We start from the raw sequence: 26,701 nt of genomic DNA on the forward strand, positions 1-26,701 counted from the left end.
GATTATACACCAACTAACGTGGCTTGAAACCATATATATAAAGCATTTAAATAAGGAATAAGTAGACGACAAAAAAATAAAATAAAAAATAAAAAAATAAGGAATAAGTAAAGACCATGTTTTTAAATATATTATGGCTGATATATAACATGACTACATGATCAAAACAATCATAGTTTCATAGTTGTAAATATGGAGTTGTAAATATGGAGGATGAGAAATCTTTAAAAGGGATCTATCCGAAAGTCAAGAGCGTCTTCGTCAATATTTTGATTAATTTTTCTTATATGGTTTGGTGGAAAGAATAATGGACTTCCACTAATCATGAAGACTCATTAACAAAATCTGTTTGGCTTAATCTTTAAAATAAATATATGATATTTGACACACATACACACTTTACATCGTTTTTGACAATATGATTGAGTGCCTATATATATTTATTTGTGAAATATGAACATCGGGTTGTCAGTTAGCTATAGACATGTCATTCTTTATGATAATATACCCAAATAAGATTATGGCATCACGAAATTATGCCCAATAATTATTCGGAAATAAATCTTCGAATGTAGAATTATATAAGTATATGAAAAATCTAAATTGTAAAAAGAATGTAATTCTAAAATCCAGACTGTTCTTTTGTCCGTCCGTCCATAGCTTTCCAGTAAGCTAATGATTAAAGGAAAGGTTCAAGTACATGTTAGCATGTGAGAATAAGGAACAAGTCCCATTATTCAATAGAAAAAATATATAGATATATGCATTTAAGTTGATACTGAAAGTATAATTAATTAATTTCATTGTGAAAATATATAAAACTGTCATCAGTGTATGAATCACACGAAACCTACAGAGACAAGCAGGAGGAAGAGAACAAGAGACCAACTCAAACGAGAACATGGGAAATGATAAAACAAACTGTATGAAACTTATCAAACAACTGTATAGTTTTGACATAATCTGCATATTACTAAATATACTCTAGGGAATTAAGATAATTTATCTTTAAATCACCCAAAATTTGGATCACAGATAAAAAGCATTAAAATATCGAATATATATTTCTAATGATGACAGAAGACAGTATTAAATATTTTTTTTTTAAATTTTTTGATTGAAAATGTAAGATTCAGTATTAAATAAAAGTTCATTTCTAATACAATCAAGACCTTTTTGAGATTCTTTAAATTCAACCATTATACTAACTAAAACTTAATAGAAATCAATCACACTATCTGGTTAACTAATATATATATACCTTGATAAGATATAGTATAGTTAAGAAATAATTAAATCTTTGATTATTACATAAATAATTAGATAAACCAGAGTAACGTCGTTATAACTAAAAAGAAGATATCAAAATATATATTATGGAGAAGAAAAGTTGTGGAGGAGCTATAATGTTAAAACCTGGCAAATTAGACAGCGAAGACATACTCGAGTGCTGCCTTGTCACACTCTTTCTCTCTCTCTCTCTTTCCTTCTTCTTCTTCTTACAAAACCCTCCAATCCCAATTCTTATACTTCCCCAAAACAATCTTTTATCTCTCTCTGTCTCTCTTCTCTCTCCCTCTCCGTATGTGTAGGGTCGGAGTCAAATACGACACTGTTTTAAGGGTTGCGATTTGCAACCTTTTGATTGGTCTCTCTTCTCTTTGCCCAACCAAAAACAACCTTTGATGATATAAAGATCAGCCAACTTTGTCCATTCCAAATCTCTTTCCTTTTTCCCCTAATGTTTTAGACAATCCTACTTTCCATATTTATTTATTTTATTAATTTCTATTTGTTTTTTGGGGTAAAATATATCATCATCATCATCATCATCATCATCATCATCATCATCGGAGAACTCCATATTTGTTGATCGTGATATTAATTAAATAAATGTCTCAAACGAGCTATTACCGATCACCGTTCGGAGACACGACTTACACCAAAGTGTTCGTTGGAGGATTAGCATGGGAAACTCCTACGGAAGAAATGCGTCGTTACTTCGATCAGTTCGGGGAGATTCTTGAAGCCGTCATCATCACCGATAAAAACACCGGCAAATCTAAAGGCTACGGATTCGTAAGTTCCTTTTTCTCCATCTTTCTTTTGTTTCACGTTTTGAAATTAAGGGTTTTATTTGCTAAAATTTCTCCGATCATCGTTGATTTAATTAGGTGACCTTCCGGGAGGCAGATTCTGCGACAAGAGCCGTCGCTGATCCAAATCCGGTGATCGATGGGAGAAAAGCTAATTGTAATATTGCATCTTTTGGACGGCCTAGACCATCGCCGCCTCGAGGTAATTGTTTCTTCTTAACTTGAGATTACTCCGTAAATTTTTTTCTTTTAATGAGTTTTAATATGATCAAATGATATATTATTGGTTTGGTAAGTTATCAATATTATCTTTAAGACTTTAAGGTATTTTTGATCGTCTAAAACATTAGTTGTACATTTCTCAATTATGTTATGTGCGTAGTGTTAACCACTCAAATCCCATTTTTGAGATCGTGAATTACTAGTTTTTGAAACTTGATCAGTCAGCAATGTACTTAGTTTTCAATCGTTTGGTTTACTATTTCTCTGTATAGGACGAGGACAAACAGGAAGTCCGAGTCAATACCAAAGTGGAGCACCATCAGCCTATACGGGGATGGCTGCACCGCTGCCACCGGCTGCAGCTGGCCAGCTCATGTATCCGTCCTACGGGTAAGCTAATTAATGGCTCCAATTATTTAAAACCCCAAGGATTTAGTTAAGAGATACTTATTATAAATGTTTCGCATAGATAAGGACATGGTCCATTGCGATAGAAATGGTAGGAGACAATTTAATGCATCAATCGGGCCACTTGTTGTCAGGCTGTAAATATGATAACATAAATATGTACATTAAAAAAAAAAAAATCCTTGCAATGAATTTTATAATTGTTCGTCTTCAAAATTATAGTCGTCTTCAAAATATGTTGAGAAAACCCTTATCGTGCAAGACTGTAATACTAAAATCAAGGTTTATTAATAAATCTTTTTTAAGTTTAATAATAAACAAGTAGAATTTGTATTTTCTGAGGAAAATCATAAATTTTTCTAATTTTGTTTTTACAGAGAATCATTCAATTCTTGGTTTTTTTTTCAGGTACACCTATAACCCTGATCAGTTTGGGTACCACCAAGTAAGACTCTCTTTCTCTTAGTGACATATACATACGCAGCATGAAAAGCAAAACCGAATTTAATCATGAAGTGCAAGATATGAAATTAATAATAGATTTTACGTACAAAACGTATCTTGTACATGTCGACCACTTACATAATGCATGAAAAACACTAGCACATGCATGTTTGTTGTAAACATAGACATCCATTATGATGATCATATATACATGCAGCAGGCACTGTACAACACACAGTTGCAGCAAGCTCAGTACTATCAGCAGCAACAGCAACTATATGGAGGGGGAGCAACATCACCATCATCATCAGGAGCAACCATCATGCCTTCTCCTTACTATTACGGATATTCTCTTCAAGCCCCTAGAGTACCATACCAACATCATCATCATCATCTTCCTCAACCATATAATCCTCAACAACAGCATCAACGGTTTTCTTCTCCTTCTTTCCTCGTTTACCCATCCAATTCCTCTTTTGCCCCTCCTCTCCAAGGACTACTCTCTTCTTCCACCGGTACGTAACCTTTCTTCGACTCTCTCTTATTTATTTAAATGATTCTTAGGAATCTTACGTACATCTAAAATAAGATACTACGTGAATATATGTAACATGGGTTAGTCCATCGAAACCCTAGATTGTCAGTCCAAAAAATGTCATTCAGCTCGAGATGATTAGAAGAACCACATGCATCATACCGAAAATACGTGTTAGAAATCGCACATCTAAAAAAAGTTGCAATCTAAAGTAGTATATATGTGACATATATAGATCATCAATTGATTTCAAATTGAAAATCTTAGCAACTTAACGTTATTAAATTGTTTGTATAAATGATCGAACGACATGTCTATCATCATGTGTAATTGCATTAATCATTCATGCACTGCACGTAATTGATCCTTCATACTGTCTTAAACTCGAAAAAGAAACAAATAAAAAAGTTATGCACTCTTAAGAGAAGAAAAAAGAAAAGGGGATATTGGGTAGAAATGGAAAAGAAAAGGAGAGTGAATGATTGGAGAGAACAGTGAATAAAGGATAGCATGTGGAGTGAGCTGTCTATTTCAATTACATTGGTATATGTGTCTCTTCTATCATCTGTCAATTTGGTCGCAAATTGTCATGCCAGTGAAGCCACCATACACTGACAACATCTACTACACTAACTTATAATGTATATGTGCATTTTCGTTTTGGACACTCTGTGTGTGTCTAAATCCAACATTTGATTATTGCATTGTCACCATTTTCAGTATTATTGATTGATTTAGCTGAATGATTCTACTCAAACTACATATTTATTTTGATCTAAATCAAATTATAAGTTGCAAAATTAGTACTGTATAACATTCAATATAGTTGTCAGATTTTATCCGGATATATAATTATATTTTTATGGCCTTTTCTTTTTCTAGAATCTGAAGCAGTACCACAACAAGTATCAACATCATCAGCAGAAGGCGAAGCAACAACAACTGCTCCTGAAATTACAGCCAGCAGCAACACCAAAGAACCTAATTCAAGTTCTTGATCTTTCTCTCTCATTACCCAATTTGTACAATCTTCACATTTTTACATCTCTCTTTCTCTCTCTCTCTCTATCTCTATCTCTGAGAAAACAAGAAAAAACAGCTAATTCATTTATTTCTCAACCAGAGCTATGACTTGAGCCCCAACCAAGAAGACCGACTCAAGACTGTCAAAAACTTTAAAAGACGGCTCTATCTCTTATCCTATTTTTGTTTTTCTCTTTTCTGACGGAACATATATAAATTGAGTTTCTTCATAATTCTTTTTATTACTCATTTATTTTTTTTCTAATAATCTTAACTTTATGCTATATATCGTTTTTTTTTTTGTCAAATATACACCCCATTAACTTAATTATAAAGTTTTTGGTACTCTACCTTAAAGATGAGTATAAGAGCATCTCCAGTGGAGAGTGCTCTATGAATTACTCTTCAATTATGGTAAAAAAAAAATTGAAAAACTCATAATATAGCTCAAAAATCCGAGAATCGCTTCTTCCGGAAGGAGTTGGAGCAATCCAGAGCAAATCATAAGCAACCTCAAATTTAGATTGGTTGTAGGGTAAAAAAATATTTTTTTTCTTTTCCGACCCTTTCTCTCTTTTCTCTCCCGATGGATTGCCAATTCACCTCAAGTCCGGAAAACTCGTCGGCGGATGTTGCTTCTGATGGCCTACGGAGGACGGCGAGGCCCACCGGCTAGCGATTAGGTTCGGATTCAACTTGAATTAAACTTTGATTAGTCTCTGTTCGGATTCAATCTAATGGGGGTAACTATTAGATTGTGTATCCATTGTCTCTTCTTTCGATCTCCCTTGCTCAAACTTTGTTTTCGTTGAGCTGTTGTTCCTATTCTTTTTTTTTTTTTTTTTTTGTAGAAAGGAGATAAGAGAGCCAGACAGCCAGAAATGCTAGGCCACAAGGTTAGATTTTTTGTTGTTATATTGTGTTACTGTTACCAAACAAGACCTTGAAACTCTTGGCTAGAGAGTCCGCTTCCTACCAATTTGTTTTGCTGCATTTGGTCTGACATTTATTTGAATGGAACCGGCAACGTACTTGGAGATTTTACTGATTAGAAATGGTTTCAAGTCTCTCTCTTTCAATGTTTCTTCTATGTAGCTTTAAGAACCTGTTTTGTCTTTTTATGGTTATGTTTTGAGGTTTTGTCTGAGAGTGAAGTCAGATTGCTTTGATTCTTCTATGTAGCTTTAAGAATCTGGCAAACATTTATTCATTGATCCTCTGTTTTGTCTTATTTCTTGGCGATGTTTTTGTGTTGATGTGAGAGTAATATCAAATTGGTTTTATTCATATGTGTTGCGTTTTTGTGTTTGTTGTATGAGAGTTTTAAAATTAAGTTGATTTGATTGTTTTGTATAGCTTTCAAGAATCTGAGACATTTCACATTCTAGTGGATCCTCTGTTTTGTCTGTTTCTTATGTTTTCGAAATTTGCAGGTTTTATGCTTCTGAAGTACTTCTTGCACTTGAGTTGCAGAGTTTCGTGAGTCCTACACTGATTCAATCAACTTCACAACCGTCTTGTCATATTGCTTCGTACTGTGGCGGTCAGATTCAATATAAGATTCATCAGTGCAAAATTATATATGAGCTTTAACACATGATGTTGTGTGTGGTTTGATGTGTAGCGGAGGATGAGTTTGACATCCATTGTGGCGGTCAAGTCTCCTACTTCATCTAGTGACGCTCCCATTAGGAGAACCATCTTGGCCATGGAAGCGACCTCATATACATTCAGAGGTTTCTTCCCTTTCAATGAGCTGCTTCATTCACTAATATTGTAATCTCTTTGTATTAGATGTCTTGATAAGGTTCATTCACTAATATTGTAATCTCTTTGTATTGTAATCTCTTTACATACATTTTGATTCAATTAAAGGTTTACATACAATTAAGAAACTTGAAATTGTTTATAAATTTTGAATTATAATGATTAAGCAATTTTATAAGGTTTCTCTAGTGGAAAGTGATTTTGTTTAAAGTTCTTAGTGGATTGTTTTGATTAGTTTAATATTAATTATATGATTAGTTTAGTTTTGAGTAACTTAGATGAGTTTCTTGAGTGGAGATGGTCTTACAACCAACTAACTTATACAGGAGGAAAGAAAGCCATAGTGTGTTGCTTAAACAGAAGCACAACACCCGGAACAAGCTACAACAAAGGGTAGAGCAAGCTTGCGATCATCTACAGTAGAAATAACAAAAGGTACAATAAATACATAAACTAAGATAAAAAGGTCTTAAGACCCTATAGATAGTGAGAACCACCAGGAAGATAGGCCACATGAAGTGACAGTAGGCTGCCCAAGACCTATTCATTGGCCGCGAAACGACGATAAACCTAGCTCGCACTAAAGATGATAAGTCATCAGCTCCCTGGAAAGGGAGAGTAGGTTGGGAACAAGTTCCCAGAAGTCGAGTGACGGAGAAAAGATCTGAGATAAGACCATCTTGCCACACTCTTGTGAAAGAGCTTAACCGAATGAATAACAGAAAGGGTGAATCAAGACGAAATTGTGTAGTCAAGGGAATGGACTCGTCGAGGAAATTGCTCTCCACTTGAGATGAAATAAATAAGAAATGGATATTAAAATTGGCCACAAGGCAAAGCTTCTTGTAAAATGTCTCTCATCGAATGAGGAAATTAAACTATTTTTATTAGAACAAATAACCTCCCAAAAGGGGGAAATTCTGTCACATAAGAAAATTGATAAACGTTGTGGGCACAAAACAAGAAATACAATGACATATCCATTGATTAATTTGCCGGAAAAATAATCATGCTTAGAGATACATGGGCTGGAATGGGAGCACTTAATACTTGTTGGGCCTAAGTCCATTAAATGAAAAGTGAAAGACTGGCCATGTGTTAGCCCACTAGGATTGACAACTCCGTTTAGATGGGAAAACAAGGTAAACGACCTTCTTCTCCGTTGCAGCTCCACACTAGATATGAGCAAAGTGAGGTGGCGGTGCTGCTTGGAGGCGGAACTATCATCGACCAAGGAGGTCGAGAGGCAAACCAGAACAGTTTTTTTGGAGGGAATACCCGAGATAGATGGAGAATTGGTTGAGCTAGAGAAAAGTCTCGACAACGGCAAACCGTTTAGTCGGAAGGAGAGGTCAATCGTTACAAGTGTAGCCGGCAGAGCTCTGAGAGAGCAACAGCTTGCCAAACTAGGTGAATCTGCTTCAACTTTGGTGGCTTTGGTGTTGAGCGGCAGAAGGGTGATAACGGATGGGACTTCCGCTCCAAACAGTGTCGGAAATGGCTCTCACCGGGACTGAGGACTTTCTCTCTATAGACCATGAGCGTGTAACAGATCTCTCCCATGAGAAGGAAGACTCAGAATCTCTCCCCAAACAGGGGGAAGTCGGAGCTATCAATTTTACACAGGAGATCTTGCCGGAAGAGTACATTGACCGGCTCTGACCGAAAGCAAAACCGTCTGAGACTAGATCTGATAACTCAACCAAGTGGAGATGGCCGAGACCTTTAAGGAGAAGCATAGATAGCTTATGAAACTGCATCCGACAAAACTCTTTGAGAATACAATCCCCTCCGACCACTGACAGTCTAGAAGATGTAGAGAGGTCGGGAAAAACGACCACTGACAGTCTAGAAGATGTAGAGAGGTCGGGAAAAAAATTTTGGTTATAAACCACGAAGAACACATGTTTTCGCCGGAGAAACTCAAGAGCAGTGTCACCCGGTTTGCTCGCCGTTCTCGCCAGTACCAAGGAAGGCTGGCGGAATTCCAGAATGTCTCGTCGGCAACTAGAAATGCCGGCGGAAGTGGACCAAAAGTGTTCGAGTAACTGAACCCGAGAAAGTAGAAACAAGCGCCGGTCAGCACGGAGAGCCAGAGATTTGTCGCCGGAAGAAGCTCATATTGTAGATGAGCGACTACCTCGACTTCCGTGTCTGAGAAATTGTGATTAATAGTGTTTGTGTTCATGTTTGATTTTTTTTTGGGTAGTGTTATGTATATTCTGTGTAACGAAGAACCATTCTGGATGAGCTTGTGTCTCAGAAGAGCTAAAGGTCCTCTTGACTACAAAGGTTCTTGGAAAAAAACTACATTGCATCTGTAAGTACTTTTTGGAATTTATGTTCAATGAAACAATTTGGCTAATGTTGAAAGTTTCAGACTCTCTCCCTGGATTCTTTGTGTTTATGTGAAAAAGTGTTGATTGATTGGTTTTTCTGATGTTACAGAGAAGGAGTTGCTCCAGAAAATGACGCTTACAAGAAACCTTTGCATTTTGATGGTAATTCCCGCTTGATGCATACTTTACTCTTTCAAGACTTTTTCTGTTCATTCCATTCTCTTATACAAGAAGGTCTCGTTTTGGTTCTGCTCTTGTGCAGGATTCAATTCGTTGTATTTGTATAAACGATTCTATAGGTGTAATACATCTCTTGACGGGTTCTCTTTTGATGATGGCAATGTGGAACGTAGGAGAGATATCTCTTTGGATGAGTTTTCCAAGGAATATGATGCCAAGAAACCTGTAAGTTTCAATCTTTTAAATCATGTGTATATGAAAAGGTTATGTCTTCTTGTGGCTAGTAAAAGAGATTTTGATCTGTTAGAATTTTCCAGATAGGTGAATTGTTTTTTGTGATGTTGTTACTGTCTATGGTTTTAGGTTTTGCTTTCTGGCCTTGCTGATTCTTGGCCAGCCAGTAATACGTGGACAATCGACCAACTAGTCGAGAAATATGGTGAAGTCCCGTTTAGAATATCTCAAAGGAGTCCCAACAAAATTTCCATGAAGTTTAAGGATTACATCTCATATATGAAACTCCAGCGGGATGAAGATCCTCTGTACGTTTTTGACGACAAGGTACGAGAAACAGTTTTGTAACTTTATACAAAACTTTCTTCTCATCAGGGTCAGAGAGAGTTGTAGCATAACCCAAACTTCTTAGTGAAAATATTTGGCACTTGGATTTAAGGGTTCGTGATCAGAAATAAAAATTAACGTGACGATGATCCCAACGGTGCGTGGCTCCGAAGCTACTTCCGCGAAAGGCCGCCACTCAACCATGAACCACCTTCTCTCCGTCCACCATAAGTTTCTTAACGACCGCCTCCACTTTGTCCCTCTTCACTTACTCGCGTAATAATGTTTGAGTCTGACAAGAAGAAGACGGAGCCCTCTTCGGATCTCTTATATATAACGGTTAGCTTCTTCTTCTCTTCGCGAGCTATACTCCTGTTTCGTGAATTAATTCTGGGAACCCCCGATTCTAAAAGAGTTAGTTGCTGTGAATCAGAGAACTCCTGAGAAAACGCTGACGTTCTCCGTCTCCCCCAATTTGACAAGAAGATGATGTTATCCCGATCCAATAATTGAGTCGACTTCTGAAGGTGAATGAATGAATGGGCAAGTTAGTACAGTTTCGTGCATAAGACTTCGCTTTTAGTACCACAAGCAGGTTCGTGACAATCGTCTTTAATTTGATCTTTTGTTAGGCCATCATTAACGGCAGAACTATTGTGTGTTCTTATCCCAGTTATATTAATAAAAAAGGAAACAGTGGGCTTAGATCAAAAATTTTGGTCTTGGGATAGAACTGATCCACAACGCAGTTCTTCTTTGTTTTCTGTGTTGTGATTGGTTGAGATATTTTGGAGAGAAAGAAAAATCTCTCATCCTCTTCGAAATCGATGATGGCTGAAGAAGTAGGCGCGCTCACATTCCCGATGTCGAGAGAATCGGAGTCCGCTTCTCGACTCAAAACCATAATCTCCGATATGCTTCCTCGTTTCTCCGACGATTACATCGACGACGTCTTCTCAGTTCGTCATCTTCTTTAAATTTCATTTTGCCTTCCTGTTCTAGAGACGACGATTCTTAGGTTTTTATTGTTTTCGAATTCCTTCGTCTGTCTCGTTACTTGTGAATTTTTCCCAAGGATTTGGTACCGGTGACTGATGAATCAGCTTGTTTCAGGAGTATGTTACAGTCCTTGTTTGTAATGGAAAGAGTCAGAGCCATGCAAGATAAGATTTGGACCCGTTTCTTGGGGAGAAATCTCGGGGATTTGTTGCCTGGTTTGCTGTTTTGCATCCCTTTTCTTTGTTGGCTTTTGATACATAAAGGTATTAGTGACTAACATGCGATTTCGACTTGTGTACGACATCCGCCGCTCGTCAACCCGATTCCGATACTCAGCCATCAGAATCTTCTTCGTCTTCGTCGTTCACGTTCGAGAAAGAAATTGAGAAACCCGTCTTAGTTCTGTATCGATGATAGATGCTAAGAAGGAGAAGCATCAGGTGCGATTGAATTGCTTTCATTTTTTTTTTGGAGGTTTTGTAATGGTGCGATTGAATTGGATCGATTTGTGTAGATGTAATGGGAACTGCTGAATGGAGAGCCATGAAGAGTCCATCTTACTACAAGCGTGGTGACTATGTTCCTGGACTCAAGGTCAGCTTTTGAATCTTCTTATTTGTTTTAAGGATTGATGTGAGAGTTTTAAGATGAGGGAGGAGAAGTTTGGTTGGCTTATATTATCTTTGAGCAAATGGATTAGTTTCATTTCCTGAATCACATGAAGTTCCTAGTTTTAAGAGTGACCGATGTGATCTCCAACGTCTCCCTTCCTCTTTTCCAAGTTCCTTCCTTTTAAGTCATCTCAATTTCATCGCTCCATTGTTCTTCAGGTATCAATTTTACTGCTGTGGAAATTTTAGAGTAGGCGTCTCTGTTGATTTAGAAAGTTAAGGATTTGGATACGACCCTCTTTGATCTGACACCGGAATGTTGGTGGGTTTCGAATTTTCTCTGATAAAGTGTCGATCTTTTAGTTTTAATTTTCTGGATCGTTGTTGTCTTCTTCTCTAGTAGAAAGAAAGAACTGATTACCATTGAGTATATATATGTAGTTATCTCTTCTTCAGCATTTTCCTGCTGTTTACGTTTTTGGTGCTGCTCTATGGATCGAATTGTATCTACAAAGCCCTTTAATTACTTTGTTGATTGCGTTTTTCTGCAAATGAGATCAAAGCTCCGGGATCTTAGATGATGATCTGAGTTTTGAGGAAAGCTTTTAGGTCTGATTCCATACAATGTTGGGGATATTAAGAGATGTTGAGTATGTTGGTCTTTTTCAGGTTCGTTAAATGCAGATTGTTGGACCGTTTAGTTTCAGAGTGGAGTCTGGAATTCAGATTGATCTGAAGAATGGAGCTAACCCCGTGACTGTAGATAAGACAGTATTTGCTATGGAATATGCTATTCAAGTGCTTGCTTCTCCCAAGGTTGTTGCTTGGTTCTCCCACAACAGAAAGAATTCATGGTTGAGCTTCGTTTCTTTGAGATATAGTATCAGGACTTTCCACTCAAAATGTCTAGCTTGATCCTATGAAGATTGTAGTTGTCTGCAGAGAAGTAAATAGACAATGGTTGATTTTTTTTTCAGTTTCTTATGTTAAACAGATGAATGATTTAATAGAAGGGAAGTTTACATCTTACATTATTTCACTATATCTTTATTCTAAGAACACCATAATTAGTTCTCCCATTTTTTTTACCTATGATCTTAATAACTGATCTAATATTATTTTCACTATATATTTAATCTAAGAACACAAAAAAAAGTTTTCCCATTAATGATGCCCTTATGTTTTGTTTGTTTTACTACAACGTTGTTGTTGGTAATGGTATGGTATACGTTTTATGTATATGTAATGTGCCAATGCCACATTCATATATTCAAAAAAGTAAAAATGTCCTTTTCCATAACATATTATGGCAGTTTATCTCTCATATCATTTTGTTTTTTTTTTTTTTTTTTTTTTTGCAGTTTTCATTTTCTAAACGACAGTAGAACTCTTGTTTTGTTTTTGATATAACGTTCAAAAGTGGGGAGTAGTTTTGTATTTTGAATTGATTTGATTTGTTTTCCACTCATTTAGCCAAATTGACAAGTTTGATTGTTATTGCTGTTGTTGTCGGCAAATGTATCGAATAGTTAATTTCATATGAGCGTTTCTTTTATATACCAAACTAAAATATTATAATTATTATCTATAAAAATATTAAATATCTAGATTAAGGATACGAAAGATGATTATATGTATATAATTTCTGGATTAAATCAAGTTTTTGGATGGATACAATAATTATACTTGATCCATTAGGCTTTCAACAATATTTATAATGGAAGCCTGAAGTTGTTATATGTATCGAGAGTTCCTTAGGATACGTCCAATGGTAGAGCGTCAGCGTGTAAGAGTTGTTCAGCAAAAATAAAATAATAAAATATTTAAAAAGAAGAGTGAAATTGAAAACCGTTTCTCAAATGAGCAACTTCGTTGTAAACGTTTCTAACACCTACTTTATAACAGATGATTGGTTTAATTTTTTATTTTTATTTAAATTTTAAATAAATAATTAAAAATAATAAAATACTATATATGAGAAATGTGTTTTCTACCCGGTGGAAATGGTCTTAGTTGTTACTCTTTCGGTAATATACACAAACAGCTACAACAATATTTATACTCATATTACAGTATCATTACATACGCTTAAGTGAAAACAACAATTTTAATAGACGACGTTATCATCGTAATACACAAACAACACACACTTAAAAAGCTAAACATACATTTAACATAAGAAATTTAAAAACACCACAGAAAAGTTGCAATATCTTTAATAAAGCAAGCACTTATTATTCGTCATACGTTGTCTTCTTAATTTCCACTTTATAAACGGATCCCCCCTCCTCACACCACTAGTGCCTTCAAATCATCGTCTGTGACTCTCTGAAAAAAATTTAATTTGCATTTTATGTTATTACATCATACACAACAAAAAAAATTATTTGGAAGTTAAATCATAGCAGACATGTTATATGAAAAAAGTCTAAAATAGAAACCTTTTTCTGCTTGGTTAAATCCCTGAATCGTGAGAAGATGTCCTTCAACTTCTCATCACCGATGTCATATCCCAACTGTGAAAATAATAAATTAACACAATGGTTCAACAAATTAATATTGATATCTTATTTGATATACATGATCATTTTATATAAGTATATAATTAAACGATTCAATCATATAGGATACCTCTTTTAGCCTATCTTTAATAGCATGGCGTCCACTACATATAAAAGACAGAATTAGACAACGATCAGTCATTGTGGTAAAATAACGTTATTACTCTACTTATATAACTTGATGTCAAAGAAGTTATATAAAGATAAGAATCACTTAATAGAATAATTATCTCTTGACCAAAATAAATTATATAAAGAAAAAACAAATATAGTTACCTAAGCTTTCCAAGAACAAGGCCAGAATTTTTAGATTTGACGATCCCAATATCTTCTGGTGATAAAATCTCATATGTACTCCGATTTTTTAATATTCCATCCTGCAAATGTTTTGAACAAATCATTCTAATTATCTTATGTCAAATATATATAATATTTAATAAATCTCTTATGTAAAAAAAAAACACAAAGTAACCTGGTGAATGCCGCTTTCATGAACAAAGCAGTTGTCTCCAACTATGGGCTTATGTGCTTGAACATACATGCCGGTATGTTCTTGAACCTGCCCACGAATTTACATAATCAACACTAGTATTATCATCATAATTAAAGGCCAACAAAACTAGCAAAATTATTCTTTACATGACAAGTAAATGGTAAGTTTCAATTTGTATACGGAAACTTACCATCTTGCTAGTAGCCATAATTTGGCGTGTGTCTATATTTGTGTAAACACCATCCATCACATATGGTCCTCGACATTTCAATGCCATCACGACCTACATATAACCTTTTTGTGTGAGTGATGGATCATGGATCAAAGATAAGACCGTTTGGATAAAGCCATCATGATACACAGCCAGCAGCAGTACTGGCAGACCATAATATGTTGACGAAAGTCATAATATAATTTTAGTCTTAAAAAATATCAAATATAATTGCAATTTGTATACTACGTAAATTAAACATATAAATTATTTTATGTTTTTGAAAATTAAGATTAGACTAAATAATAGTATAATTTTTTTTTTATCGTTTACAATATAGACCAAAAAGATAGTTCTCAAAAATCGTTAAATTATGTATGCTATATATAAAGCTAATAAACTATATGTCATGATTTAAAATTTTCTAGATAGATTACGTTATTTATATAAAAGAGGATACCAATAAAAATCAGTGAAAAAAAAAATGCAAAAATCAAAACTATACGACTAATTTGTTGAGTTGGACTATAGTAAAAAAGAATTTTACACACACACAACACAACTCATGTTGACAATGATGATGATGATCTTACCTCTTCAAGCGGCGCATTCCCACTTCTTTCACCTATTCCGTTGATTGTTACTTCGACATGTCTTGCTCCCGCACATATGGCCTATATATATGTATAGAATAATTTAAACTCATTGTTCAACATGTTTTTTTGTCACCAATTGAGAATCGTATATTTGTACGGAATTTGTGTAAATGAATCTAATACAAATATAAAAGAGAGTTAACTACGTACAGCGATTGTGTTGGCGGTAGCAACACCAAGGTCGTTGTGACAATGAACACCGTAGATAACATTTTCAATTCCAGGAGTGTTTTCTTTGACATAGGTCACTAGTTCTGCCATTTCTTGCGGCATGTTAACCCCTACCGTGTCCGCGAAGCCCACTGAAGCTGCACCCTCTTTTATTGCTACTTCCAAAAGCTTACATAGAAAGTCCTTATCCGTTCTGAATCACATGAACACCAGTATTTTAAAATCCATATATATGGCATGATTTTATGGTGAGCTCATGTGCATGTAAAAAGTTGTAATAATTAAAAGAAATAAGATGTCAAAAGTACAAAATTTTCATTTTTTATTAACAAAAAAAAAAGAAGTGTAAACAAACGATATATGTATGTACTATAAAGGTTTTAAAGAAAACGGACCTGCCGCCGTCTTCGGAACCGAATTGGATGTCAGTGAAGCCTAAGCTTTTAGCGAACCTAATACTAGTCGTGGCCATCTCGATAACTTCTTCTCTAGTCTTTTTCAACTTATATTTCATGTGAATGTCACTAGTAGATATGAATAAGCCTAGCCTCGGCCTCTTCGCATACTGCAACGCCTCCCAAGCCGCCTTGATGTCTGTATCTTTGCATCGTGAGAGGCCGCATATCACCGGGACGTAACCTGTCTCCTCATCCACCTAAAGCAAATGAACAATATAGTTTCAGCATAAAATCATTTTACAATCATTTAATGTTTTAAGTGAAGGAAAACAAAGAAACAAACCTCGTTCCCAACAGTCTTGGCGATGGTTTTGATGGTTTCTACCTCTTCCTCAGACGACCCCGGGAAACCAGCTTCCATAATGTCTACTCGGAGTTTAGCGAGTTGCCGGGCAATCTCTATCTTTTGCGGTGGAGTAAGGGCTGCACCGGGAGATTGTTCCCCGTCACGGAGCGTCGTGTCAAATATACGCACATATTTACTGTCGGGTAGCTTGTTTGGTATGTACTCAGCACACCGTTTCACGATAGGTTTGACAGTAGAACTAGTTGCCGCATCATTTTTGGACACAAGGGAGCAGCTTGTCGGCTTGTTGTATGGACGTGTCAGGCTGACAGAGGGCAAGGAAGATCCAATGGGTAACACTGATCGGGCAACCGCAGTGGTGGGGATCGTACGAGAAGGTGACAGAGGTGGGGAAGCCATAACTATATGGAGTAGAAGAGAGAGAGAGAAAGAGAGTTTTTGATTTGATTTGGATTATTGGAGAACAGATTGTGAGGGGAGTTGTTGCGCAATGTTGATGGAATACATATCTCTATTTACAGGCGCAAAATAATATACACACATATATATATTTTTTGAAACAGGTTTGCAAATTATAGCACAATTATATTCTTGAATTTTCGTATGTGATTACAAAACATTTGATATTTTTATGGAGTGATGGCTTACGCTTTGTCATTAGCTATCCGGACATATAATTTTAATTATGAGAATTTGCAACATCAGGAGTATATTGAATTCTAAAGATAGTTATAATATTTTGTGTATAATATTCATAATAAATATATATAACATACGTTAAACGCAAATGTTAATTCTCATGTTTTATATGTGTTAAATATCTTATCAAATTAGTTATATCTTCTTCTTTTTTCTTATATACATTTTCAGAATGTAATTAACAAATGTATAAGTTGGTGGACCGCAAAGGACAAATATAAAAAGATCGCGAATCATAGCATATGGAAAAGAATGAAAAAAAAAAAAAAACTATGGCAATCTCTCATCAACACCGTCGATCTACTCTCAATGTTTAAGATCGGTGATGTAAATAAATTATGGGCAAATCTGTTCCTAAAAGATTGAAAGCACTTACCTGAAAAAGAGTCCTCACAACGAATAAAATATTATCTATTTGTGGAAAATGTAGCATCTATCAACGACCCCAGAATAAAAAGAAAGAGTTAAAAGTTGAAGACTCTATCTATTTACAGAGAGCACATATAAAAAAGCACGTTGTAAGCATTTTCCAAGTAGGTGAAGTGTATTAAAATATTAGCATTCTCTGTGTGAAAAAGCTCCTTGAATAAAATAAACTCATTGTTTTTTTTATTTTCAGAAAATGTTTTCAAATTATGGATCCTCTATTTTTTTTATTATCCTTGACTAAACTATGATCACAGATTCACAGCAGGATCCTCTATTTTTTTTTTTATAACTACTCTTCTTAAGAAACGCGATTATTGCTGTTTCTCGTAAAAGCCCATTTTATTTTCAATATCGTGAATCCTGACACTTACTATCTAAAAGGCCACAAGGCCCACAACACAAAGCCCATTTTGTAGATTAAAAAACGCGTTTCCGCGTTTTATCCCTTTACAAAACGATTTTTGCGTAAGCTAAACGCGATGAACCTTCTTCTCTCTATCAGATTCGATCGTCGAAAACGACGTCGTAAGCAGTAGTTCGATATCGTTAAACGTGCGCCAAGGCCTTTACGCCCACTCGGTGACCCACACCACGACGACGACGACGACGACGACGACGAGACTCGGGAATCGGAATCATCACGCACGTCCGCGGTGAAAAGAATCAGATCTTCAGAGAGAATTCGAAATTTGGTTGAAGCTGTGTTGTATGAAATGACGACGTTGGGACAGAGAGATCGTCGACCAGAGGCTCTCGGTAGTCTCAGTGTGCTCCCAGATGAAACCATCTGCGTTCTTCTCGAATACCTTGCTCCCCGAGACATCGCTCACCTCGCTTGCGTCAGCAGGTTAGATCAATTCGCGTTTTGAGAAACTAGTCAGGATTTTGATTTCAGGACGTTTATGAGAAATTGTGATTAATAGTGTTTGTGTTCATGTTTGATTTTTTTTTGGGTAGTGTTATGTATATTCTGTGTAACGAAGAACCATTCTGGATGAGCTTGTGTCTCAGAAGAGCTAAAGGTCCTCTTGACTACAAAGGTTCTTGGAAAAAAACTACATTGCATCTGTAAGTACTTTTTGGAATTTATGTTCAATGAAACAATTTGGCTAATGTTGAAAGTTTCAGACTCTCTCCCTGGATTCTTTGTGTTTATGTGAAAAAGTGTTGATTGATTGGTTTTTCTGATGTTACAGAGAAGGAGTTGCTCCAGAAAATGACGCTTACAAGAAACCTTTGCATTTTGATGGTAATTCCCGCTTGATGCATACTTTACTCTTTCAAGACTTTTTCTGTTCATTCCATTCTCTTATACGAGAAGGTCTCGTTTTGGTTCTGCTCTTGTGCAGGATTCAATTCGTTGTATTTGTATAAACGATTCTATAGGTGTAATACATCTCTTGACGGGTTCTCTTTTGATGATGGCAATGTGGAACGTAGGAGAGATATCTCTTTGGATGAGTTTTCCAAGGAATATGACGCCAAGAAACCTGTAAGTTTCAATCTTTTAAATCATGTGTATATGAAAAGGTTATGTCTTCTTGTGGCTAGTAAAAGAGATTTTGATCTGTTAGAATTTTCCAGATAGGTGAATTGTTTTTTGTGATGTTGTTACTGTCTATGGTTTTAGGTTTTGCTTTCTGGCCTTGCTGATTCTTGGCCAGCCAGTAATACGTGGACAATCGACCAACTAGTCGAGAAATATGGTGAAGTCCCGTTTAGAATATCTCAAAGGAGTCCCAACAAAATTTCCATGAAGTTTAAGGATTACATCTCATATATGAAACTCCAGCGGGATGAAGATCCTCTGTACGTTTTTGACGACAAGGTACGAGAAACAGTTTTGTAACTTTATACAAAACTTTCTTCTCATCAGGGTCAGAGAGAGTTGTAGCATAACCCAAACTTCTTAGTGAAAATATTTGGCACTTGGATTTAAGGGTTCAACATTTCATGTAGTTCGGAGATGCTGCTCCTGAATTATTGAAAGACTATAGTGTGCCTCATTTGTTTCAAGAAGATTGGTTTGAGATCTTAGACAAAGAAAGTCGTCCACCATACAGATGGCTTATAGTTGGTCCGGAGCGGTCTGGTGCATCTTGGCATGTCGATCCAGCTCTTACCAGTGCCTGGAATACCCTGCTTTGTGGCCGGAAAAGGTAGACACTTTTGAGGACATAAATACATCTCTTTCTTTTCCTTTTTCTGCGCTAAGTTCTTTTTTCCTGCAATATTACTCTCCATTGCTTCGCTGGAATTGGGTGATACTATATTCTGAGGATGAGTTTGTCCAAAAAAACATATATATATATATATATTCTGAGGATGATGTCATTATGTTATAAATAGGTGGGCATTGTATCCCCCTGGAAAAGTGCCTCTAGGTGTTACAGTTCATGTAAATGAAGATGATGGTGATGTCAGTATCGATACCCCCTCATCTCTGCAGGTATATTGCTGAACTGTTTAAGCATTGTCATTTTGATTGTTCTTTACTGTATCACGTTAAAAAATTTCTATCCATAAACAGTGGTGGCTAGACTATTATCCCCTCCTTGCGGACGAAGACAAACCGATTGAATGCACACTACTAGCTGGCGAAACGATTTATGTTCCTAGTGGTTGGTGGCACTGTATCCTTAATCTTGAACCAACAGTGGCTGTTACCCAGAATTTTGTGAACAAAGAAAACTTCGGGTACGTGTGTTTGGATATGGCGCCTGGTTACCATCACAAAGGGGTTTGTCGTGCTGGCCTTCTTGCTCTTGATGATGGAAATTCTGAAGATTCAGAAAACGAAACACACGATGAAGACGACAATACTTTGAGCTACTCAGACCTTACCAGGAAAGAGAAGAGAACACGAATGAATGGAGGGACAGACACTGAAAAACACAAAGAGGATGCGAATGGAGTATCGAAGAGATACAATATGTGGAAGAATGGATTCTCGTATGATATTGATTTCCTTGCCTCGTTTCTTGATAAAGAAAGAGACCATTACAATTTCCCCTGGTCTATGGGAAACTCTGTAGGTCAACGAGAAATGAGAGCCTGGCTATCCAAGCTCTGGGTTCTGAAGCCTGAGATGAGAGAACTAATATGGAAGGTAACCTCGTATTTGAAATTTTAGTTTTATAGCTTTATAAGTATCTCTCCGTCATCATTTCTTAACGTGTCCTCTGTGATTGCCGTGTTAGGGAGCATGCATTGCTTTAAATGCTGAGAAATGGTTGCGATGTCTAGAGGAAGTATGCACTTTCCACAACCTGCCGTCAGTTACCGAAGAAGAAAAGCTTCCAGTTGGAACTGGCAGTAACCCTGTGAGTTGATTGTCTCTATTAGAAAAGTTTCTCAAAAAATGTTCCTCAATATTCCTAATTTTTTCACTAATCTGCTTCTGACATCTCTTATTTTTTCTGTCAGGTTTATCTGTTCTCTGACTACGCCATTAAATTGTTTGTTGAAGGAGGGCTGGAACAATCTATGTACGGTCTTGGAACTGAGGCAAGTAATATTTATACAATAATTTTGAGCACCCCATGTGCATTGTTATGATTGTAACTCTTTGTCTTCATTTGTGCAGCTTGAGTTTTATGACATTCTTGGCCGGGCTGATTCTCCTTTGAAATCACATATACCTGATGTTCTAGCAAGCGGGATTCTTTTCTTCGAAAAAGGATCTTACAAAGTTGTCCCTTGGGATGGCAAGAGAATCCCAGACATAATCTCTAGCTCCAATGTCGATTTTGACGCATCAATGTTGAACAGCGAATTCCCATTTGGTATTTGGAACAAAACGCTACGTGAACATAGAAACCAGGGGAAGCCAGCACCCGATTCTTTTGGTACATTGAGTTCACATGTTTGGCCATATATTATAACAAAAAGATGCAAAGGGAAGATATTTGCCCAATTGTGAGTGCTCTTTTTCTCCTTATTTGTATCTGCGTGTGACTCATTTTTAAACCAAGTATCTCTAACTTAAAACTGTTGTTGCAGAAGAGATGATCTGACGTGGAACGATGCTCAGAACTTGGCGTCCTTTCTGGGACAACAACTACGCAACCTTCATCTATTGCCATATCCACCAGTCACATGTCCTGAGTTGTTGAATGTAAATGCTGTTCATGAGGAGTTGAATATTCCAGCAGAATGGAAAGTTTTTGTCGATGCTCTGTCCCAAAAGAAGAAAGACGTGCCTAGCCGTCTGGAAAACTGGTACATTTCTTGAATTGACTCATTGACTCTGCTTCCATTTGCTTTTGCTCTATAAAAAGCTTACTGTGATTATTTTGGTCTGAACCTCTCAGGGGAAATCCTATTCCGCGGGCTCTGATGAACAGTATAGACGAATACATTCCTGATGAATTTTTTGTAGATTTACTCAATGTTTTCAAGGTTGCTGCTCTTATCTCTCTCTTTTTCTTATCAGGAATCTAGACCTTCTTTAAATCGAATTAACATAACCTTTTTCTGGGATCACAGGACACAAATGGTGGAGACGAAATCAAGCCCTGCACCTGGATACACTCAGACGTCATGGATGACAACATTCACATGGAACCATACGCAGATGATTCAGTTGATGGTCAACACAATTCATGGCGTCCTAGTCATATTCTTGACTTCAGCGATTTATCCATAGGTACTTTTTACTCCCAAATTCATAAACTATATTCCCAAATTTGGAGACTTTTGGGCATTCCTGGAGAGTTTTCTGAAAAAGTGAGGACATTGCAGGAGATCCCATCTACGACTTGATACCAATATACTTGGACGTCTTCAGAGGAGACACTGATCTTTTCAAGAAGCTTCTTGAGAGTTACGGGCTTCCATTAATCAGAAGTAGGTCACCGGAGAATGTAACTACAAAATTAACAGACAGTAGTAGTACAAGGAAGAAAGTATTGCGTCCTTCCTACCGCACAATGTAAGTAGTAAATAAACATGATTAAAGAAAAGTTTTGAAGGCTTCTTGTGCTGAATGATCTGTGACTGTGATTTGTTGCAGGTGTTACTGTATATTACATGAAGAGAATGTGTTAGGTGCAATGTTCAGTATTTGGGATGAACTTCGGACAGCTGAATCATGGGAGCAAGTTGAGCAAACTGTTTGGAATCTACTTAACAACTACTGATATCGTTTTTTTTTCAATTTCAATTCTTCTTAATCTGTGTTGTTGTATTTGGCAAATTACAGAAAATAACATGTGTTTTTGTCTTGCCGTGGCAGAGAGAACTCTTTATAGAAAACTCTAACTCATATATGATTAATTAAAAACTATTACCGTTAATAATATATTATGTATATCATGAATCTGTTTTTACTTTTTTTTATACGTATCATGCTGCATGATTCATGTATGTATAAAAATGTCGATAAGTTGATAACATTGTTGTGATATAAAAAGAATCACATAGAATGTTTCACACTCAAATGATTTAAGTTTTCAATAAGCAAAACTCTAAAGAACAATTATATTCACGTATGTGTGTATCATCAATGTATATCAGCTTCAGAAAGACAGAAACATGAAATCTTTGGCTTTTGTTTGGGTGATAAAAAACAGTTCACAAAGGGGAAAGGAGATCAGCGGTATCGATATCGTACTCAAAATCTGTGTCCAAGTCATCAAGATCCATACTGCTACAGCCAATGGCACCACCACTGCTTCCACCGGAACCACCAGCACCGGTGAGTCCACCAGCTCCAGTGATCGGTTTCCGAGCTTCCTCAATGATCCAAACTATCTCTTCCACTGTTTGAGTAGATGGACCATTCATCATCAATGATCCTTCCGACATATCCAACGGCAAATTCTTGAGAAACCAAGGATGGTTCTTTATTTCCTCTATTGTTATTCTCTGTCACATCCAAATCGAAATAGTTGAGGAATCCAAATCGAAACTATTCCCATCTCCACAGTTGAAAGAGAACACAACATTACATACCTTTTCAGTGTTGGCGACGAAAATGCGAGAGAGAAGATGCCTGCATTCATCTGAAACACGGACGTAATCAGGAATAGAATACTGAGCTCTGAGAATCCGAGCGATGGTTTTACGAAAATCTTTAGGGTTGGAAGGATCTTCAAAAGGGTAAGCACCAACAAGCATAACATACAAAGTGACTCCACAAGACCAAACATCAGCGATTTTGCCGTCATACTCTTTCTTGGAGAGCACTTCAGGTGCAATGTAAGCAGGTGTTCCTACTGTTGTCTTTGGCTGCGAATGAAGAACTCCTGATTTCGAATATCCAAAGTCGCATATCTTCACCCGCGGTGCCTCACTTCCATCCAGTAATGTGTTCTCTAGCTTTAGATCTCTATGGCATATCTCCTTCATTTTTCCCACATACCAAACACTTTTAAATTGTAAAATTACCATTGCAAAAACAATAAAAGAGAGCAAAATGTGATATTGTTTGCTTACAAGACTGTGACAATAATGAACTCCTGATATGAGCTGCTGAAAGAAGAACCTTGCCTGAATAAACAATCATTCATACACACACTTAATGTTTTGTTTTAGATCATGATGACAAAATCAGTACTATCAAAACAAGAAAGACCTCGTCTTCGCTGAATCTTCCGGCGCTGCAGATTCTTCCGAAGAGTTCTCCTCCGGCAGCGTATTCCATTACTAGCGCCAAATGTGTTGCCGTCAACAAAACCTATTTTTTCAATTTCTATGTCACTTTAAGAAGAAATAAACCCCAAAAGAGAAGACATTGTTGTGTGTATATATATATATATATACCTCCTTGAATCTTATTATATTGGGATGGATGAGTGACCTATGGTTCATGATTTCTCTTTGTACATGTTCATCAATCTTCATAAACAAATCACAAAACAAACATATTTAAGAAACTCAGAGAAACTTACATAACATAATATAATCTTGAATTAGTAGTAGCTCAGAGAGCTAAAGAAAAAGACCGACCTTTTGGCCTCTCTCGATGAACTTAATAGCGAAGAGCTCTTTGGAGAATTTGTCACGAACAAGCTTTGCTACTCCGAAATTACCAGAACCAATATCCTTCACTATCTCATACCTCTCCATAACTCTACAAAGTAAAACAGAGCTGCTCTGTTTCAATATATATATATATACTCTGTTCTCACAAAATCAATTTAGGTAAAAACAGAATATAACTTTTTCAGAGACAAAAAACAAAGATTGAAATCAAACACACATACACATGTGTCGTCTGTGTATGTTTGAGAATAGGAAATAAATAAGAGGGAAACGAGACAGAGCTCCTCTGTTCTCTTGCTCAGAAGACAGAAGACAGAAGACAGAAGAACCAATCAAAATTAATTGAAGTGAAGAGATAACTTCAAGAAAAAGGAACCAGCTTTTTTTTTGGAAGTATATCTCCCCGGAAATAAAGATTTCACCGGAATTTTAGCAAGTGATGTAATAACACAAAGCGATTAAAGATGGATCGCACATTTCAGGATTTGATCTTCTTGGGAACCAGCTTTGCTTTTTGGAACAGAGTAGTCATTGCTTTTGACTCTGTTTTGTGTGTTTATGACTTGTGAGAGAGAGCAAGTATCGATCCAGAATTTGACACGTGTTAAAATGTCGTGAGAGTTTTAAATTTTGCCAACTAGTAGTAGTATTATTATTGTTTTCCTTAAATATCTCATACCATAAAATTTTGTATAACAACAATTTCACATTTTATAAATACGATTTAAAGAATGTCGTGTCGTGGGGTTTCTATTACACATGTGGTTGGTTTTCTGCGTCCTAGAAATTGTTTTTAGTTCTCATAATAATGTTTTAAAAAAATTCGGAATCTTAGTGACAAAGGAATGTGAATTGTATAATACTAGTATATTCTAGTATTTATTAAATAATTCCATTTTTCTTGGCCTTATGAAATAATAAGATGAAAACGATTACTGTGCAATGTTCGACAACAATTGAGATAATAATAATTAGTCTTATCAGTAGCATCATTAGCTTGTTGTGATGACTGTTGGAGGTTTCTCAAGTCCAAGATTTTTGTTTAGTTAGATCTGTCCATCATAAGCTTGTATTTACTATAAGTTAACTTGTATTTAGTAGTTTTGATAGTCTAGTAACTAGTGTCAAAGTTCGCGGTTCTTTCTTGATTTTGCTAATATAAGAAAGTTAACTAATGATTAGTTATTGTTTTGGAAGAGTTTTAAAGTAATTTGATCGTTAGGTATTTGAAAATATATAAAGTAAGAAATTACCCTAAAATTGTGTGTAAGTAAAACCACAACAGTATTGTAAGCTCTTTTGTCTTCGCCGAGAAACAAAGAAAAAGGCTTTATCAACATGATTACAAGATAGACTCATCGATCTCAACAAGACGAAAGTTTCTTTTACTAGTTTATTAAGAAAGTAGTCAAAGAAAAGAAGATAACTAAAATTATTGGTAGGGGAATCTCGGCCTTCGGGGATATCATTATTTACAGACGGAGTTCGAAAGCGTTTCTATAAGAAACTTGTGGATATATCATATATCCCCTGATATTATGATCAGTGCTTTGCTTAATATTTTCTAAAGAGACGCAGATATAGTTTGTCGAATTGTGTTGTCTTATTGATGTTAATCATCATTACATATACAAGAGAATGTTTCCTAATGTGAGAGATTATACAATGAATACTGAATCAGAAAATTAATGTGATTGATATGATATAGAAGATATCACAATACCCCCTCCTCAAGCTGGAGCGTGTAGATTTTGTATGTCCAATTTGGACCTGAACGAACAGAACTCATTGGTCCCTAGAGCCTTTGTGAAGATATCAGCCAACTGAACAGATGTGTCAACATGAGACAAATAAATCTCACCATTGGTTACCTCATCACGAACGTAATGACAATCTATCTCAACATGTTTGGTTCTTTCGTGAAAAACGGGATTTGTGGCGATATGAATGGCTGATTTACTATCGCAATGAACACGCATAGGTTAAGGATGAGAGCATCCCAAACTTATCAAAACCCGTTTTAGCCAAGCGAGTTCCTGAACAACACAACGCATTGCTCTGTATTCTGCTTATGTGGAAGAGAGACTCACCGTACGATGCTTTGTAGTCTTCCAAGCGATAGGAGAAGTGCCAAGTTGAACAAAATACTTTGTGACAGATCGTCGAGTGAGAGGACAACTTGCATAATCTGAATCACACCAACCATGTAACTGCAATTTAGAATCACTTCGTAGCAATATACCTTGCCCAACATTGCCGCTCAAATATTTGACAACACGAACGGCCGCAAGTCAATGATCTTCGCGAGGAGATTGCATAAATTGGGCAAGATAATGAACTGAGTAGGACAAATCTGGTCTTGTGACAGCAAGATAAATGAGACGACCGATCAAACGACGATACACACCTGGTTGTTGTAAAAGAGGGGAGTCGGAAAGTGCCAACTTGTTGTTCTGTTCTAGAGGAAACTCCGCTGGTTTGCAACCTAATTGACCAGCTTCTTTGATTATATCAAGTGTGTATTTTCATTGACAAAGATACATA

At 36.2% G+C, this 26,701-nt stretch overlaps 4 protein-coding genes across 11 annotated transcripts; 2 read left to right on the top strand and 2 right to left on the bottom strand.

The window, feature by feature from the left end:
• Positions 1-1,389: 1,389 nt before the first annotated feature.
• Positions 1,390-12,667, top strand: LOC104702612 (lysine-specific demethylase JMJ21-like). 6 transcript variants are annotated; one of them, XM_087457185.1, is made up of 10 exons: positions 4,914-5,411; positions 5,580-5,624; positions 6,162-6,207; positions 6,353-6,464; positions 6,822-8,815; positions 8,944-8,996; positions 9,097-9,239; positions 9,378-9,575; positions 9,688-10,170; positions 12,547-12,667. In XM_087457185.1, the coding sequence occupies exons 5-9, from the start codon at positions 8,682-8,684 to the stop codon at positions 9,694-9,696; spliced, it is 537 nt and encodes a 178-aa protein (XP_087313311.1). In that variant the 5' UTR covers positions 4,914-5,411; positions 5,580-5,624; positions 6,162-6,207; positions 6,353-6,464; positions 6,822-8,681; the 3' UTR covers positions 9,697-10,170; positions 12,547-12,667. The 6 variants fall into 6 exon arrangements, with proteins under 6 accessions (XP_010416805.1, XP_019083438.1, XP_010416804.1 ...); XM_019227893.2 differs by lacking the exons at positions 6,822-8,815; positions 8,944-8,996; positions 9,097-9,239; ... (1 more) ...; positions 9,688-10,170; positions 12,547-12,667 and adding exons at positions 1,398-2,079; positions 2,175-2,298; positions 2,591-2,708; positions 3,135-3,171; positions 3,388-3,685 and having other exon boundaries at positions 4,588-5,411; positions 6,162-6,271; positions 6,353-6,623; XM_010418502.3 differs by lacking the exons at positions 6,822-8,815; positions 8,944-8,996; positions 9,097-9,239; ... (1 more) ...; positions 9,688-10,170; positions 12,547-12,667 and adding exons at positions 1,398-2,079; positions 2,175-2,298; positions 2,591-2,708; positions 3,135-3,171; positions 3,388-3,685 and having other exon boundaries at positions 4,588-5,411; positions 6,353-6,623.
• Positions 12,668-13,230: 563 nt separating this feature from the next.
• LOC104702614 (methylthioalkylmalate synthase 1-2, chloroplastic-like) lies at positions 13,231-17,203 on the bottom strand. The gene is made up of 10 exons (XM_010418504.3): positions 16,019-17,203; positions 15,673-15,932; positions 15,257-15,470; positions 15,044-15,124; positions 14,430-14,522; positions 14,219-14,305; positions 14,023-14,123; positions 13,817-13,850; positions 13,627-13,701; positions 13,231-13,513 (listed from the first exon to the last, which is right to left on the bottom strand). Exons 1-10 carry the CDS (start codon positions 16,439-16,441, stop codon positions 13,475-13,477), a joined length of 1,407 nt encoding a protein of 468 aa, XP_010416806.2. The 5' UTR covers positions 16,442-17,203; the 3' UTR covers positions 13,231-13,474.
• A 408-nt stretch (positions 17,204-17,611) lies between these two features.
• On the top strand, positions 17,612-22,486 carry LOC104702615 (lysine-specific demethylase JMJ21). The gene is made up of 16 exons (XM_087457186.1): positions 17,612-18,017; positions 18,128-18,238; positions 18,367-18,419; positions 18,520-18,662; positions 18,801-18,998; positions 19,130-19,329; positions 19,520-19,619; positions 19,701-20,279; positions 20,371-20,493; positions 20,597-20,677; positions 20,757-21,088; positions 21,173-21,391; positions 21,484-21,571; positions 21,659-21,818; positions 21,914-22,103; positions 22,185-22,486. Exons 1-16 carry the CDS (start codon positions 17,884-17,886, stop codon positions 22,309-22,311), a joined length of 2,838 nt encoding a protein of 945 aa, XP_087313312.1. The 5' UTR covers positions 17,612-17,883; the 3' UTR covers positions 22,312-22,486.
• A 112-nt stretch (positions 22,487-22,598) lies between these two features.
• LOC104702617 (serine/threonine-protein kinase SRK2C) lies at positions 22,599-24,854 on the bottom strand. Of its 3 annotated transcripts, none has more exons than XM_010418507.3 (7): positions 24,379-24,854; positions 24,122-24,245; positions 23,936-24,010; positions 23,748-23,849; positions 23,609-23,662; positions 23,126-23,515; positions 22,599-23,038 (listed from the first exon to the last, which is right to left on the bottom strand). In XM_010418507.3, the coding sequence occupies exons 2-7, from the start codon at positions 24,239-24,241 to the stop codon at positions 22,745-22,747; spliced, it is 1,035 nt and encodes a 344-aa protein (XP_010416809.1). In that variant the 5' UTR covers positions 24,242-24,245; positions 24,379-24,854; the 3' UTR covers positions 22,599-22,744. The 3 variants fall into 3 exon arrangements, with proteins under 3 accessions (XP_010416809.1, XP_010416811.1, XP_010416810.1); XM_010418509.3 differs by having other exon boundaries at positions 24,633-24,796; XM_010418508.3 differs by having other exon boundaries at positions 24,122-24,263; positions 24,379-24,773.
• Between the last annotated feature and the right edge of the window lie 1,847 nt (positions 24,855-26,701).

This window comes from Camelina sativa, chromosome 7 (assembly GCF_030686135.1).
Source record: "Camelina sativa cultivar CO46 ecotype springtype chromosome 7, ASM3068613v1".
Taxonomy (NCBI): Eukaryota; Viridiplantae; Streptophyta; class Magnoliopsida; order Brassicales; family Brassicaceae; genus Camelina; species Camelina sativa.

Excerpts from the sequence above, each read along its gene's own strand:
- LOC104702612 (XM_010418501.3), top strand. The coding sequence starts at position 1,894 with ATGTCTCAAACGAGCTATTACCGATCACCGTTCGGAGACACGACTTAC. Across the intron at positions 2,709-3,134 it reads CTCATGTATCCGTCCTACGG|GTACACCTATAACCCTGATC; the intron begins GTAAGCTAATTA and ends TTTTTTTTTCAG. Across the intron at positions 3,686-4,587 it reads ACTACTCTCTTCTTCCACCG|AATCTGAAGCAGTACCACAA; the intron begins GTACGTAACCTT and ends TTCTTTTTCTAG.
- LOC104702614 (XM_010418504.3), bottom strand. The coding sequence starts at position 16,441 with ATGGCTTCCCCACCTCTGTCACCTTCTCGTACGATCCCCACCACTGCG. Across the intron at positions 14,124-14,218 it reads ATGAAAGCGGCATTCACCAG|GATGGAATATTAAAAAATCG; the intron begins GTTACTTTGTGT and ends AAACATTTGCAG. Across the intron at positions 13,514-13,626 it reads ATTTAACCAAGCAGAAAAAG|AGAGTCACAGACGATGATTT; the intron begins GTTTCTATTTTA and ends AATTTTTTTCAG.
- LOC104702615 (XM_087457186.1), top strand. The coding sequence starts at position 17,884 with ATGACGACGTTGGGACAGAGAGATCGTCGACCAGAGGCTCTCGGTAGT. Across the intron at positions 20,494-20,596 it reads TTGGAACTGGCAGTAACCCT|GTTTATCTGTTCTCTGACTA; the intron begins GTGAGTTGATTG and ends TTTTTCTGTCAG. Across the intron at positions 21,572-21,658 it reads ATTTACTCAATGTTTTCAAG|GACACAAATGGTGGAGACGA; the intron begins GTTGCTGCTCTT and ends CTGGGATCACAG.
- LOC104702617 (XM_010418507.3), bottom strand. The coding sequence starts at position 24,241 with ATGGAGAGGTATGAGATAGTGAAGGATATTGGTTCTGGTAATTTCGGA. Across the intron at positions 23,663-23,747 it reads GAAGATTCAGCGAAGACGAG|GCAAGGTTCTTCTTTCAGCA; the intron begins GTCTTTCTTGTT and ends TTGTTTATTCAG. Across the intron at positions 23,516-23,608 it reads TTCATTATTGTCACAGTCTT|GAGATATGCCATAGAGATCT; the intron begins GTAAGCAAACAA and ends GGAAAAATGAAG.